The following is a 13,401-nucleotide window of genomic DNA, read 5'->3' on the forward strand; positions in this document are numbered from 1 at the left end:
TTCTGTTATTTATTTATTTTTGTTGTATTGATTCAATTGAGAAATATTAAAATATAATATATCTAAGAACTATCAATTCCAAGTAGAAAAAAGTCATTTTTACATAAGATATTACTTCAATATACATCATCCACAAGCCATCAAAATTAATGAAAAAGGACACATCAGGCATGGCTTATGCTCGTGCCCTCCTGAAAGGCCGACGTGGCAAGTTCAGCTCAGCCTATTCACACCCGCGCTTCCCAGCAAAGAACCCCGGCTCGGATCCGATTCCCATCCCGCCCCGTCTGGTCCCACGTGGACTGCCAGCGTGGACAAAGCGCGGGGTGCCTCAGCACCTTCCTCATCCCACGATTTTCATCCTTCTATGCCCCTGCTTTGTTCTTCACCCCTCATGGGCTGCCAACTGTGCACCCGGAAGGGTCTTCCCACTTTAAAAGTAAAAGTAAAAAGGAGTTTCATGAAAAAAGCAAACGCAGTCAAGGAAGCATACTCCTCGAAGCATGCCTCGTTCCCTCTCTTTCTGACTTGTCTCGATGGGGATTTTGCGCTGCAATTTTATCATGTTCTTCGCACGCTCGAGTCTCATGCTTCTCTCTACTGTCGCGATTTTTCTATGCATGCATCGTAGCACTCTCCTCTTCGATGCAACCAATATCCCAGTTATTGCGTGATAAAAAAAGCTCACACCCATAAAAGCACCTTCTTGAAATAGCTTCCTTTGGGGGCTGAGTTACATATTAGATTTTGCGCAGCAATACTTTCATGTGTTTTTCGCAGGCTCGAGCTCATGCTTTCCTCTACTGTTGTGGTCTTTCCATTGCGGCCCCCACCCATCGCCCATCCCTTTTCACCTCTTTATAAATCCTGACTTCATCCGACAGCATCGACAATCCCGTCCACTGGAGTCGTCTCACCTGGCATTCGATCTCTGGCCGTAGCTCCCGCACAGTTTCGATTCCGGCTATTTTTGAGTCTTTGAATCAACTTCCTTGTTGTAGTTGTGGGTTGCGAATCTCGGCTGCAAGCTGGTGGAACTTCCGCTGTTCGATCGCTTGCATGATGTGTGTGTCGTGACGACTGTGTTGCTGGTGAGGTAGACACAGAGTGGAGATTGTTCTTGGAGTTTGGATTGTTAATTCCTGGTATTGAGTGTCATTTCGTGGTTGATTGCTGCGAGATGGGATGGTCTTAGAAGTTGCAGCAGTGGTAGCTTTTGGCCGATTAGACTGTGTGGGGTGGGGAGCTCTAGTACCGCGGTCGATTGCTGTTGGCTGTTGTAGACAGAATACGAGTAATATTTTACAGTACGTGTGTTGCACTGAAACGCGAAGAGAATATACTTCATGATCGATTATTAACCGTGTTGGCCATGATAATATTTTCCCTTTGTTGAAACATGCGGCGACGAGGAATTAATAAAGCATTACGTAGTCGCTCTAAAACTGATTCTGACTGCCAAACCTGCACCAAACAATGCTGGATTCATTCATTCCTTTCTGCAGTGGTATGGTGCTGAAGAAGTGTATTCAATGCATTTTCTGGCGAGAGTGATCTGACTTATTGGTTTTAGTGGTTGGTGCCTTCGACAGAGAATCGATCTCTTGAAGCTTTTACAGACGACAATTGCAATGGCAATGTTCATGCTGAAGGGAGGCCTTTCCATTGTGGCGCCATCTGCGCGGTTGTGCGCAGTTGCTGGCTCTAGTAGCCGCTTCTCGACTGCAGTCGAAGTTTCAGCCACTACCACAACTGCCGCAAAGACCATTGCTGTACCCACTGGACATGGCACCGCCGTCGAACAAGGTGCTCGTCACGCACCTCCCAACCAACGTCTTCTTGTTGATCTACCTTCCATTGAGGAGATGCAATCCTTTTTCCTCACATTTGATCACAACGTAGGCGGGCCTCATCCTTTGCGGAGTACGCGACATATCTCACGGTCTTCGTCAGCTGCGTCGACTACCAACGTGTTCCGAACCTCTTGTATAACAAACGGACATATCACTGATTCAACCAGTTTAAGTCATAAACCTTAAAAGCTTACAGTAATTCATTCACTTATTCTTGTGATCTGTGTACTGTGCAGGTGATCCGACGTTCTTGGAATCCGTAGACATTTACTTCGATAAAGCCGCAACGATTGCCTCGGCGACACCTGACATCCTTGCCCACATCAAGGTAGGATCTGGCTTGTAATCTTCTGAGGCAAGCGTTGTAAACAAAGTTCTGTGAAGGTTTGAGCAGTTCAGTTCGTGCTTTCTGGTTGTCAATGGTTTGATTGTCGTTGAGCAGGCCTACAACAACATTCTGAAAGTGCAATTTCCTCTCAAGTGCGCAAATGGTACCGTGGAGCTCATCGAAGGTTATCGTGCACAGCACTCACACCATCGACTCCCCGGTGTGTTTTCAAGCTGTAACCTTTATCTTCCTTCCATGAGGCTGTTGGCTTGATTCAGGTTTACTGTTCTAGCTTGCAAATCCTGATGGATCAAACACCCCTGGCATCTTACAGTAAAGGGAGGAATCCGAATGGCTCCGAACGTCGATGCTGAAGAGACAATGGCACTCGCAGCTTTAATGACATTCAAATGTGCTGTGGTTGACGTGCCCTTTGGAGGTGCGAAAGGTGGTATTAAAATAGGTGAGTTTTCATGGAAATGATTGGTTCTAAGTACTAATAGAACTCTGCTCAGTGCTTGAAACGAGTGAACAAGTTCTAATCAACAAACAACTCACATCGACCGCTTGTGTTTTGCAGACCCTACGAAGTACTCCGCGAATGAGAAAGAATCAATCATAAGGCGTTATACTAGTGAGCTCGTGAGGAAGAGCTTCATCGGGCCTTCCATTGTGAGACCTCAAATTACAGTCAGCCATTAGAAGTTTCTGAACATATCTTTATGGTGATTTCAACATGGACTTGGAGCTTGAAGTGATTGCTGAAAAAAGAAAAAATTAGAACCACATGTATACCTTCGCCACATCTCTGAATTGCCTGAGAACAAGTCTATATTTTGGAACACTGACATTTTCATTTGGGCTCTTTCTGTGCAGGATGTACCAGCTCCTGATTATGGAACGGGTCCGCAGGAAATGGCTTGGATCAAAGATACTTATGAACACCTCAAGCCAAACGATATCAATGGTGCAGCATGCGTGACTGGAAAACCTTTGGAGGAGGGAGGAATTGATGGAAGGCAAGAGGCTACAGGATTAGGGGTCTTCTTTTGCTTGCGAGACTTTCTCGACGATGAGGTAAACTTGCGTTTGCTGTGGTGTATTCATTTTCATTTCTGTGACTATGATGCTGAGCACTTCGGTTAAAAACGATAGATTGGTTTAAACTTGTTTTGTACAAGTTGTAAATATTTGCAGCAGCAATGGGATAAGATTGAATTTGCTTGACAGTAATGGTTCTCTAATCTTCTGCCCTTACACGATTGCAGGCTCTGGTAGATAAATTGGGCTTGACGACTGGAATTAAGGGGAAGACTTTTATCGTGCAGGGTTTCGGGAATGTGGGTCGTCACACAATTGATGTAAGCTTTACATAATCCTACACATTCACATTGGTACGTAGCGCGATTAGCTGCAATTAAATTCAGCACACACAGGAGTGCCATTACATCGAGGAAGGCCAGTATAGTTTCAATCATAGAGCAGGAGATGAAGGATGTCTGACGCTCATATCTTTTAATGTATTCAAGTACATATATGATGCCGGAGGATTGATCACTGCGATTGCTGAAGTGGATGGGGGATTGGTGGCCGAGTGTGAGAATGGGATAGATATTCCTGCCTTAAAGGCCTACCACAAAAAGATGGGCACCATCACCAGTTTTCCTGGTGCAAAGACAGTAAGTGTTTCTCTTGTATCAGAATGAAACTTCTTCTTTGACTTGCTTTTGTAGCCACGGATTCATTGAAACAGATCGATTCAGTTGTCGTGGAATTCCATGGACGAGTTACCATTTCATTTGCCTGCCCTGTTTACCCAGGTGAAATTTGCACCAGGCATCTTAGAGCTTCCCTGTGATGTGTTGATACCTGCCGCTCTGGAAACCCAGATCCACTCTGGAAATGCAGGAAATGTCAAGGTAATCATGACCTCTAAATTGTGTTGGCTTCTCAGTTTCATGGTTTTTCCTCCTTCATAGTGTAAGAAACGGTGGCAAAAGACATACCCTAAATGTTCCCCATCGACCTAAACGTCTTATATGTTCAAATTCCAGGCAAAGATTGTGGCAGAGGCTGCAAATGGACCAGTGACTCCATTGGCAGAGACGATATTGGAAGGCAAAGGCGTTGTCATCTTACCCGATTTATTGCTCAATGCTGTAAGCTTGTTGCCTCTGGCTTACTGTATATCAACAGATCATAGTAGTAAATGATGATGATTGCTGGGAATCTTTGTAGAGATTTACTTGCAATGTAAACGGAGTACGAGACATATCTATGCATTACTGCCTTTTCGTTCATCTACAGGATTGTGTACCCATTCCAATGCTTATCAACAATGACGATATCAAAGCCTTGGATTAAAGAAGTGTACCTGTTTCTACAGGGAGGAGTGACAGTCTCATACTTCGAATGGCTGAAGAACTTGAACCACATCCATTTCGGACGCATGAGTCGACGGATGGAAGAGAAAGGACAGAGAATGCTCATCAATGCCCTGGAGGCTGAGCTCGGTAACGGCCACAAGATCTCCCACGAGGTCCGGAGCCAAGTAGTGAAGGGGTAAGCAATTCTTACATGCCACGGCTGCAAACAAGAAAAAATAATCTCCGTGCTAGAATACTCGATCAAAACAACCCTCAACCAGCTAACGGACAATTCCCTCTGGACCACTCGCAGGAATCGAGAGGTGGATTTTGTCTGGTCTGGACTGGAGGAGACGATGCTGCTGAGCTGGGAAAACGTGAAACGAATCTCTCAAGAGAGGGTAAGACACACACACACACACTCAACCCATATACACTTGCTCAAACCCACTGTGCTCTGCGTTTGTTTCGAAGGGACTGATACGCTAGAATCAGCAAACTCAGGATCTGATCAGACTCCCATGCTTGTCTGCAGAACTGCAACTACCGAACGGCGGCATACCTGATAGCCATCGAGAGAATCGCCACCAGCTACCGCGTGAGTGGGATCTTCCCTTGATTCTGGACCTAGAAGCTCGGTGCCGCGGCCAACGTCGACGAAGCTCTTGTGACTCAGCAGGACATACATGCCCTTCACCAGCCTGCGAAGTTTTGTAGAAGACGTTACCCCCTCGTTCTCACTCTCTGTCTGTCTGTCTGCAACTGTCTTGGTTGTTCCGTTGTGTCTAGTTTAGTCTTGTGGTAGTTATATTCAAACCCACTGGGCTCTACATAAAACTACCCTGTTTTTGGAAAAAGGTTCTGCGGTGTTATTTTTATGTGCACTGTTGCCATGGAGACTAGCATCTCCATCACCCATCTCTCCCAATGGCCAGAAGCTTGTTCGACTTGGGTGATAATGGAAGGATTTTACGCCAACGTCACATAATTGGGTATCAATCAAATAGTGTGACCAACTTCTACAAAGTTGTGTTGTAATCACTTCGGTGTTTGCACTTAAATATAATAGCGTCTTGCACGCTCCGAGTGATGAAAAGAAGGATCACATGTGTGTGGTGGAGTTGGAATGGTTTATTCGAATATTCTATATTTTTTGTCCTTTTTGTCTTTTTTTTTTTTTTTTTTTTTTTTTTTTCTAATAATGTTTTTAGTTGCTGGTATACATGGGCACAATTTATACTATTTTTGTTGGATTTTGGTTAAAACATTGAAAGTAGTGTTTTGATGTAAATTAATTTGAGAAAATGAATAGGTTTTTCAAAAACAATTGATATACTTTTGTGAACATCTTTTTAAAAGCTATGGATACTTTGTTTCCTGACATGTTTTGGTTTTTGTTTTTCTTTTCATTTTTAGTTTTTTATAATTATTTCAAGGTTTAAATTTGAATACTTTAACAGTAATTAAAAATTAAAAAAATATTTTTTATGAAATAGTCGTAGTTTCTGAATTTTCAAAAGGTTGTGTATTGGTAACTTTTTTCATTTTTAGCAACCGTTATTAACTTGAATTTTTTTTTTCATGACACTGAAATTTTATTTTAAAATAAAATGTAAATATTTCTTAAAACATTATGCTGATATATTCAATAAACATATTATTTGCAATATAATGAATAATTTTATTACAAAAAAAATTATGTATCTTCATAATTGGTAATATTTCGAATGCTTATATTCTTGAAAATCAATAAGAATTTATAAGTACATTTAACAAGTTATATTAAAATTTTAACACTTTCCTTTCAATAAAGTTATATCCATATATGTTCTTGTCATTTTAGACATATTTTTGGCTAAAATATGCATTTTTCCTTCAAAAATAAGACCAAAAATCTTGAAAAATAATTGACGTGAAATGCATTTTTTTCTCTGTATCACGTAAATAGCATGATTTTGTAATAACTTATATGCTAGAATATCTTATTCTTAAATTATATTTTGAAAAATCTTTTGACTATTATGATAATCACAAAATACTTATTCGAACTTCCTTGATATTTTTTATACCAATTATAAAGAGAACAGTTTTTAGATAGGAAGTGTATAATAAATGTAGTTATGATTTTTTTTTTTTTTTTTTTTTTTTTAAATGATTAATTCTTTGCATACTTTTCATGAGGTATTTTTGCATAATTTTGATGACATATGTACCAAAGAAGGTATATGTATACAAATAAATAAATAAATAAATAAATAAATAGATAAAATCTTAAGAGTCATAATTTTACATAGTTGGTGATTGTTTCTTTGTTAACATGTATCATTTCGAATAATGAATAATATGAAAAGATGATGAAAACCAAACAAGTTTAAGATTATGTTATTATATAAATGTTGTCTCAAACTAGGTTTATAAATTCTACATTTGATTTTGAGAATATACCTCTATATATATTAAAAATATTCTTATAATATTCTTGTATATATGTGAATATATATATATATATATATATATTACATGTCCAACCATCAAATTACAGTAAATTTCACATCTTATTATTATACTTGAAAAGGCTGGAAATCCTTTAGATTCTTTGAGTTTGCATTTGGATATTGTTAAGTGTTTTATCTGACAATACCCTCAATATAAAAACTTGCATCACAACCTTATTCTATATGTCACATACAAATTCTTGAATCAATGAAATAAAAAACTTGACTTGATTCTATATATATATATATATATGTGTATCTATATATAAATATGTATTATGTATCATTTAATTATGCATGAGTATTTGTTTTATTTATATAGTTATGAATTAAGTTATAAATAATTTTACTTCAAGAACGACGTGACGTATTCACACTTGATAAGACATCGAGATTTTACTACGAACGAACGATTAATTCCAGAACACTTTTTCATCGGAAACGACTTTCCTGACGGTGTTCAAAAGTAGTAACCTACATTCATTTAAGACCGGTTCATGTCAGCGCAAAGCAAGGATTGTCTGCCCTCCACGTGGCGAGCGTAGAAGCATCGTCCAGCTGGAAGGTGGTGAGTCATCATCCACGTCTCAAGTACACGTGGAGCCGCTCTATAGCCCAAACACCGAGGGAGAAAACCGAACGCCGGCTCTGGGTTTTTTTTGCGCTCCTCTTGGGCCAGTCGGTGACTGTCTTCATCCTTTTCTCCTCGTTGCAGCTGATTCCACGACCTGGGTTTCATCTCTCGATCGCTACGTATCGTCGAAATCGAGTCTCGGGAGGTTTTTCGCAGTTCGTTTGAGGTATTTCGCAGGCGATGGAGCACAAGGATGGGGTGACGAGCTCGGTGGAGGCCGAGCATGAGGCTCCTCGACAGGGACCTCAAGACGGGCCTCCTTCGCAGGAACCAGACTTGGAGGCGCCTTTGTTGCCAGCGGAGGCCGCGGGATCTCCTCCCATAGTCCATGATGCGCCTCCGAGCGAGCAGAAGGACACGCTTCTGTACATTTGTGCGGTTTTGAGCATCGTCACCGCCGTGGGCGCTTTGCTCTGTTTGGTGGTGAATCTCATCTCTCTCTTGCGCTCGTTCGATTACCGGGGTTTCGATTATCGCGTTAGTGTACGTATCATATCCCTCTCTTTCATCACTTCCAATTTGAGGAGGTTTTCTCTTTGGAATTTGCTGCAGTCTAGATGAATGATGAATATTTGGTCCTTTGTCGTTAAATTTTGATTGTTACAATGTCCTCAAGGTTGATCTCTTGGGTTCGATGGCTCTGATGCTCAAAGGAGATGCTCTGTGTCTCTATATGGTTACAAATTTCGGGAGAAGATATTGATTATTACAACTATTTAATTTTATGACGAGCATTACATCATCCCCTGGAAAGCGTATATTTATTTCGCTTTTTGTTTCTAGTTTGTGTAAGTAAGAATATTCTTAGTTACACGTCTTTTCTTATTGAAAGTTTGCTCTTGGTAGGTGTTTGTTGGAATCATACGCTTCTACGCAGTCGCCTTTGCTCTACTAGTAGTCATTGCTGAGACTGAGTGGGGACCCATCGTCAGATTTTGGAAGGTAAGTATCTCCATAGTCCTCTACACTTCAATTTTATGGAACGATTCAGGGTAAAATGTGATTGTAGTTACCGTTTGGCACTGCTTTTATGAAAATTCACTAACACTGGAGTTCTTTTCAGGTGTTAGATTACTGGGTAGGTCGCGGCCTTCTCCAGATCCTGTAAGTCTTTTCATCTCTGGCTCCACACATTACTGCATTGATAAGCCTGCCTTAGACTGTTCCATTACTTTTGGTTCTTATGTCATCGTAGATTTCTATGATGTCATCCTTGATGCTTGTATCGACATGTATGACTGACTACTTTCAAATCAACATCAAGGCTGACGTATTAATACTGGACAGTGTGGCAGCTTTGACGAAGGTGTTGGCACGAGCAAGCGGTGAGACGAAAGCGGAAAGTTTGTTGCATGAAGTGGCCAGCTGGTGGCTTTTGGCATGTGGAATGCTTTATATTGTTTCTGTAAGCTATCTTCGCTTTCCATGACTTCTGAATCGACTTCACCCGGCATCTCCCTTGTCTCGAGCTTATGGGGATTGCCTTTCTGCTGATTTAGTGATATTGCTTTTGAAAAAGCCAATTATTTTTCATTACTGTTCCATTCTGTAATATATTTGTACATATATATATATATATATATATGTTCATACTTTTAAAAAAAAACTGACGCCTTACTGTCCACCTGTTCTTTGCCAGGGATTGTTTTGCCTTGGTGCCGTTAAACGCAGCCACATGCAAAAAGCTAATTGGAAGGAACAAGCTCAAAAAGAACTTGAGGTACATTTTGTTATTTGAACTTAAAAATGCACATTTTAATCCAATATGCTTGTGCATCGCATTCCAATGACCGAAACTAATCCATGTTGCTGAATCTTATCAGGAGGTGCATAGACGACGGCAAGAACTGGAGGCTCAGCTCGGTGGACACCGTTAAACTTCTAAAGTCACCTGCTCTGAGATACAACCGATTGCTCCTTGATCTACTAGTCTTGCTGGTTTGCTCAGTCTTGTACAGTAATCAAATGCGAGTGAGTGCTTTCAAGTTTTTCTGCGTGTACACATATAAAATCGAAGAATTGATGATTTCGGAGCCACGTGCAATCCTTATTGCGTTTACGGTAACCCTGTCTAATAAAAAGCTTGTGTATGTTTCCCCAGATAGTCAAATATGCATGTGACCGAGCTTAAGTGGAACGATGTTCTGCAGGAGCATTTCCTTCTACCTAGGACTTGACGATTGCTTGTTCGCATGACGTATCTACCCCGCTGTGTACAATGCACTTGAAATGGTCAAGTACACAGCCGCATCATGGTTAATTCAGCCATTTTCATATGCATCTGACAGAGAGAGCCGGTACTTCAGTGGAGTAACATCTTGATGAGATGCTCCCTAGATAGGTATTCTTATCCTTGGATTTTCGTTGTCTGATAAAGATTTCCGTTCCTGTTCTGATCATTTGTGTCATTTGCTGAAATCGACATGATCCACTGTTACCATCGCACTCAGAACAGAGCAGTATCTTGCAACAAGGACAAAGTCTTGTGTCAGTAAGCGCAACATTGTCGCTGTTAAACTATTGATGTGTGCATTGTCTGTCTACGTTATTTGGAGGATATCCTTAACGAAAACAAACCCAACCGCTTATTTCATTAGAATATAATATTGTATTTCTTGTGAACACAAAGAGGATTTATCATTCACATGAACGTTTTGCAAGATACAAGAGGGTTTATGCAGAGCTAAGCTGTGCAAATGATCAAGTATTGTATGTTTCTAATTACATGAGTGTAGTGAACAATTGTTGAGGTAAATCTTTGTAGGGTGAGGTTGAAATGGTGTTCTTGAAATAACTATTTCCCACTTCCAAATAAAATATTAATTATGTGATTTTTAAATATTTTTTATTTCAAGGAAATACTGGAGATATATATATATATGTATATATATATATATATACATATATATATATATATATGTATTGTAATTAAATGAGATTTGAACTAATGTGATTTTCATTCACTTTGATGTCTAAAATGTATTCAATGTTTGAATTGTATACTAATTAATCATCAAACATAATTTATTATTTGATAAATATAATAGCTATAAGAAAGTAAAAGAAAAATAAAGAAATAAATAAACACATATATGTTTATAAGAAAATTTTAATACAACAAAATAATATGTAAACAATAGAAAAATATAGGAGTTGGTAGAGCATGTTGGTGTAGGATTTTAGCCTATTGTGTCTACAATGTTTTTCATCAAGTATGGTTCTAGTTGTATTGCTGAGTTGTATTGCTCAGTTATAATTTCCGCACTAAGAAACACCTTTAAGTATATAAAATCTCTAATTTACAAAGTATTATTTTTTTATTTATATTTATATGTATATGTATTATTTTTTTGTATGTTATGAAATCTTATGTTGTATAGATTTGAGGGAGTTTGCCAACTAAAAATTTTATTCTTGCAAATAGAGGTTTTGTCTTATTGTATACTTTTTTTTACTTTGTCAATGGACTTACACAAGGAATATGCAGTAGTCTCATTATGCAATGCATTGTTAAATTAAATGTTAGCATCAAATATAGCTCATTCCAAGTGGGTCTTTTTTCTTAGGATTTTTTAAAAGTTATGCTAATTTGTTCTTGTGCACAAAACCTCACAAAATCCTAGTGAATTAAGACGTTGTAAGAAATATCATAAATAAGTTATACTATGATATTATAAATATGTATTGGGAGCAACAAACTAGAAGATATTAGTTTCAAAGCTCAAAAAGTCAAACTTAAAGTATTAGAAAGAAAAGCCATTTCTCTTAGCATGAATCTTAGCTTAAATTACATCTATATAAATACATCTTTTATCAGGTATAAATTCTATCTCTTCATAAATCTAATAAAAAAAATATATTTTTTAATTTCAAGATCCAAATCTTCATTCCCAAGCTATTTTTTATTAAAAATAATAATAATAATAATAATAATTCAAGTTCTAGACCTAGATTGTATTAAAAGATTTTTCAAAGAAGTTTCTTACTATGGCCTCCAAGGTTGTGATTAAGTTAGAATAGATCTTAAGGTTGGGTCTAAACAACAAAAATACTACTAAACCATGATTTTGTATTGCAATGGACTTTGACTTAGGATGATAGCTGGAATTTAAAGCCTATAACTTAATGACCAATTAAAAAAAATATTGTTTATTGATTATTTGAATTTGCTAGTCTAATGCCAATTTTTCTTCAACATAGACCATTATATCAAATATTGCTTAGTAATAGTCAAAGCTAAATATATATTAGAAGATATTTAGTTTGATATTAGAACAACAACTTGATCTTATTTTATCAATTCTAGCACATCAACAAATTTATTATAAAAGATTCAAGAAATGTATATGGTTCTTTTTCAAAACAAACATGTGGCTAATCTTATTGACTTTTAGGATTTTATATTTATTTAAAATAAGAAGTGAGAGGCTAATAAAAACTATTTTAGATCTCAATAAATAACAATAATTTGGATTTTTTTCCTTAATACTCTAGTAGATTTGATTTAACATATCATATAATTAACAAAACAAATAAAAATTTTACTTATCTTGTCTTAATCCATAAAATGGCTATAAAAATTTCATAATTTTTTAATTCAACCTCACTATCATTATCTAAAAATATTTTCAAAAAGAAAGTTTTTTTCTTAAAGATTTATTTAATGATAACAATCAAAATTAATAAGATCACAATACTTGAGCCTATCTAGAATTCATTGCTTAAATTCAATAGAAGAAAATTATGTAAAGCTATACCAACATTGAAAAATACTATATATGAAAGCTATTGCAACAAGTTGCTAAGAAGAGATAAGATTGGTGAAGAAAACTACTTTGAATCACCTCTTTAGCTATAGCAATACACTTGCTAAAACAAGTCATTAGTAATTCAATCTTCAATATCTTCTTTCAATGATCCAAATTCTTTATGGTAAGTTTGTACATTGTAAGTATATATATATATATATATATATATATATATAATTAAAAATAGTCTTATATAAAATTTGATAAAAAATACATAATATGATAAATAATATAAATCTTAAAAATTATTAAAATTCATAAGAAGATTTAATTGAGAAGGGAAGTAATTTCCAATAGTTTAATTAAAAGACATCATATAAATTTAAAATTTAAAGAAGATGAAAGAGCTCTAAAATATCTATTATTTTTTATTTGATTCTATTATGTTATGTTATGTTATTTATTTTTATGACATTGATGATGATATAGTTGTAGGATCTATTACAAAGAATTTATATATTTTTTAAATTTGTTATTTTAATTTGAACCAAAATAATAATAAGATCTTAACTTTTTCCATGTATCTTTACTTCAAATATTTGAATTATATTTATACTAAAGACTAGATAATCCATTTATAGAAGATCCCATAGTAGACAATCCTTCACTTTTGTTGCTATACCTTAATATAGGCTCTTATAAACTATCATCAATGATTTTCTTGATGGAAAATATATTGTAACATGGAATGTCTATGCTAGCTTCTTCAATTGATACTCTTTGTTTAAATAAGAGATACTAATCCTTGCTACAACTAGTAAAGATAAGATTGAAAAAATTTCCTGGTACAAAGTTGGTAAAAAACTTGCATTATAGTATATGTAGGACTTTAACATCAGCAAGGGTAGTGACAATAAGAACCACAAGCAAACAAAGTATAAGGAATATAAAAACCTAAGTACAATTGGACATTGAAA

The 13,401-nt window shown here is 36.8% G+C and overlaps 2 protein-coding genes across 8 annotated transcripts; both read left to right on the forward strand.

Annotated features, from left to right (window-relative positions):
- Positions 1-689: 689 nt before the first annotated feature.
- On the forward strand, positions 690-5,646 carry LOC112290116 (uncharacterized). Of its 6 annotated transcripts, none has more exons than XM_024536087.3 (14): positions 690-1,091; positions 1,574-1,806; positions 2,090-2,181; positions 2,335-2,401; positions 2,516-2,644; positions 2,762-2,853; positions 3,058-3,258; positions 3,450-3,542; positions 3,711-3,860; positions 4,002-4,100; positions 4,236-4,340; positions 4,568-4,743; positions 4,861-4,948; positions 5,083-5,646. In XM_024536087.3, exons 2-14 carry the CDS (start codon positions 1,632-1,634, stop codon positions 5,164-5,166), a joined length of 1,551 nt encoding a protein of 516 aa, XP_024391855.1. In that variant the 5' UTR covers positions 690-1,091; positions 1,574-1,631; the 3' UTR covers positions 5,167-5,646. The 6 variants fall into 6 exon arrangements, with proteins under 6 accessions (XP_024391855.1, XP_024391853.1, XP_024391854.1 ...); XM_024536085.3 differs by having other exon boundaries at positions 692-1,096; positions 2,296-2,401; XM_024536086.3 differs by having other exon boundaries at positions 692-1,096; positions 1,593-1,806; positions 2,296-2,401.
- Positions 5,647-7,745: 2,099 nt separating this feature from the next.
- On the forward strand, positions 7,746-10,075 carry LOC112290223 (uncharacterized). Of its 2 annotated transcripts, XR_002972079.3 has the most exons (7): positions 7,746-8,159; positions 8,523-8,618; positions 8,740-8,780; positions 8,964-9,081; positions 9,316-9,396; positions 9,500-9,647; positions 9,778-10,075. XR_002972079.3 is itself a non-coding variant. In XM_073538343.2 (6 exons), exons 1-6 carry the CDS (start codon positions 7,857-7,859, stop codon positions 9,551-9,553), a joined length of 693 nt encoding a protein of 230 aa, XP_073394444.1. In that variant the 5' UTR covers positions 7,746-7,856; the 3' UTR covers positions 9,554-9,772. The 2 variants fall into 2 exon arrangements, 1 of the variants encoding a protein (XP_073394444.1); XM_073538343.2 differs by lacking the exon at positions 9,778-10,075 and having other exon boundaries at positions 9,500-9,772.
- Positions 10,076-13,401: the final 3,326 nt, after the last annotated feature.

The sequence above is a fragment of the Physcomitrium patens genome, chromosome 13 (genome assembly GCF_059467195.1).
Source record: "Physcomitrium patens ecotype Gransden chromosome 13, ASM5946719v1, whole genome shotgun sequence".
Taxonomy (NCBI): Eukaryota; Viridiplantae; Streptophyta; class Bryopsida; order Funariales; family Funariaceae; genus Physcomitrium; species Physcomitrium patens.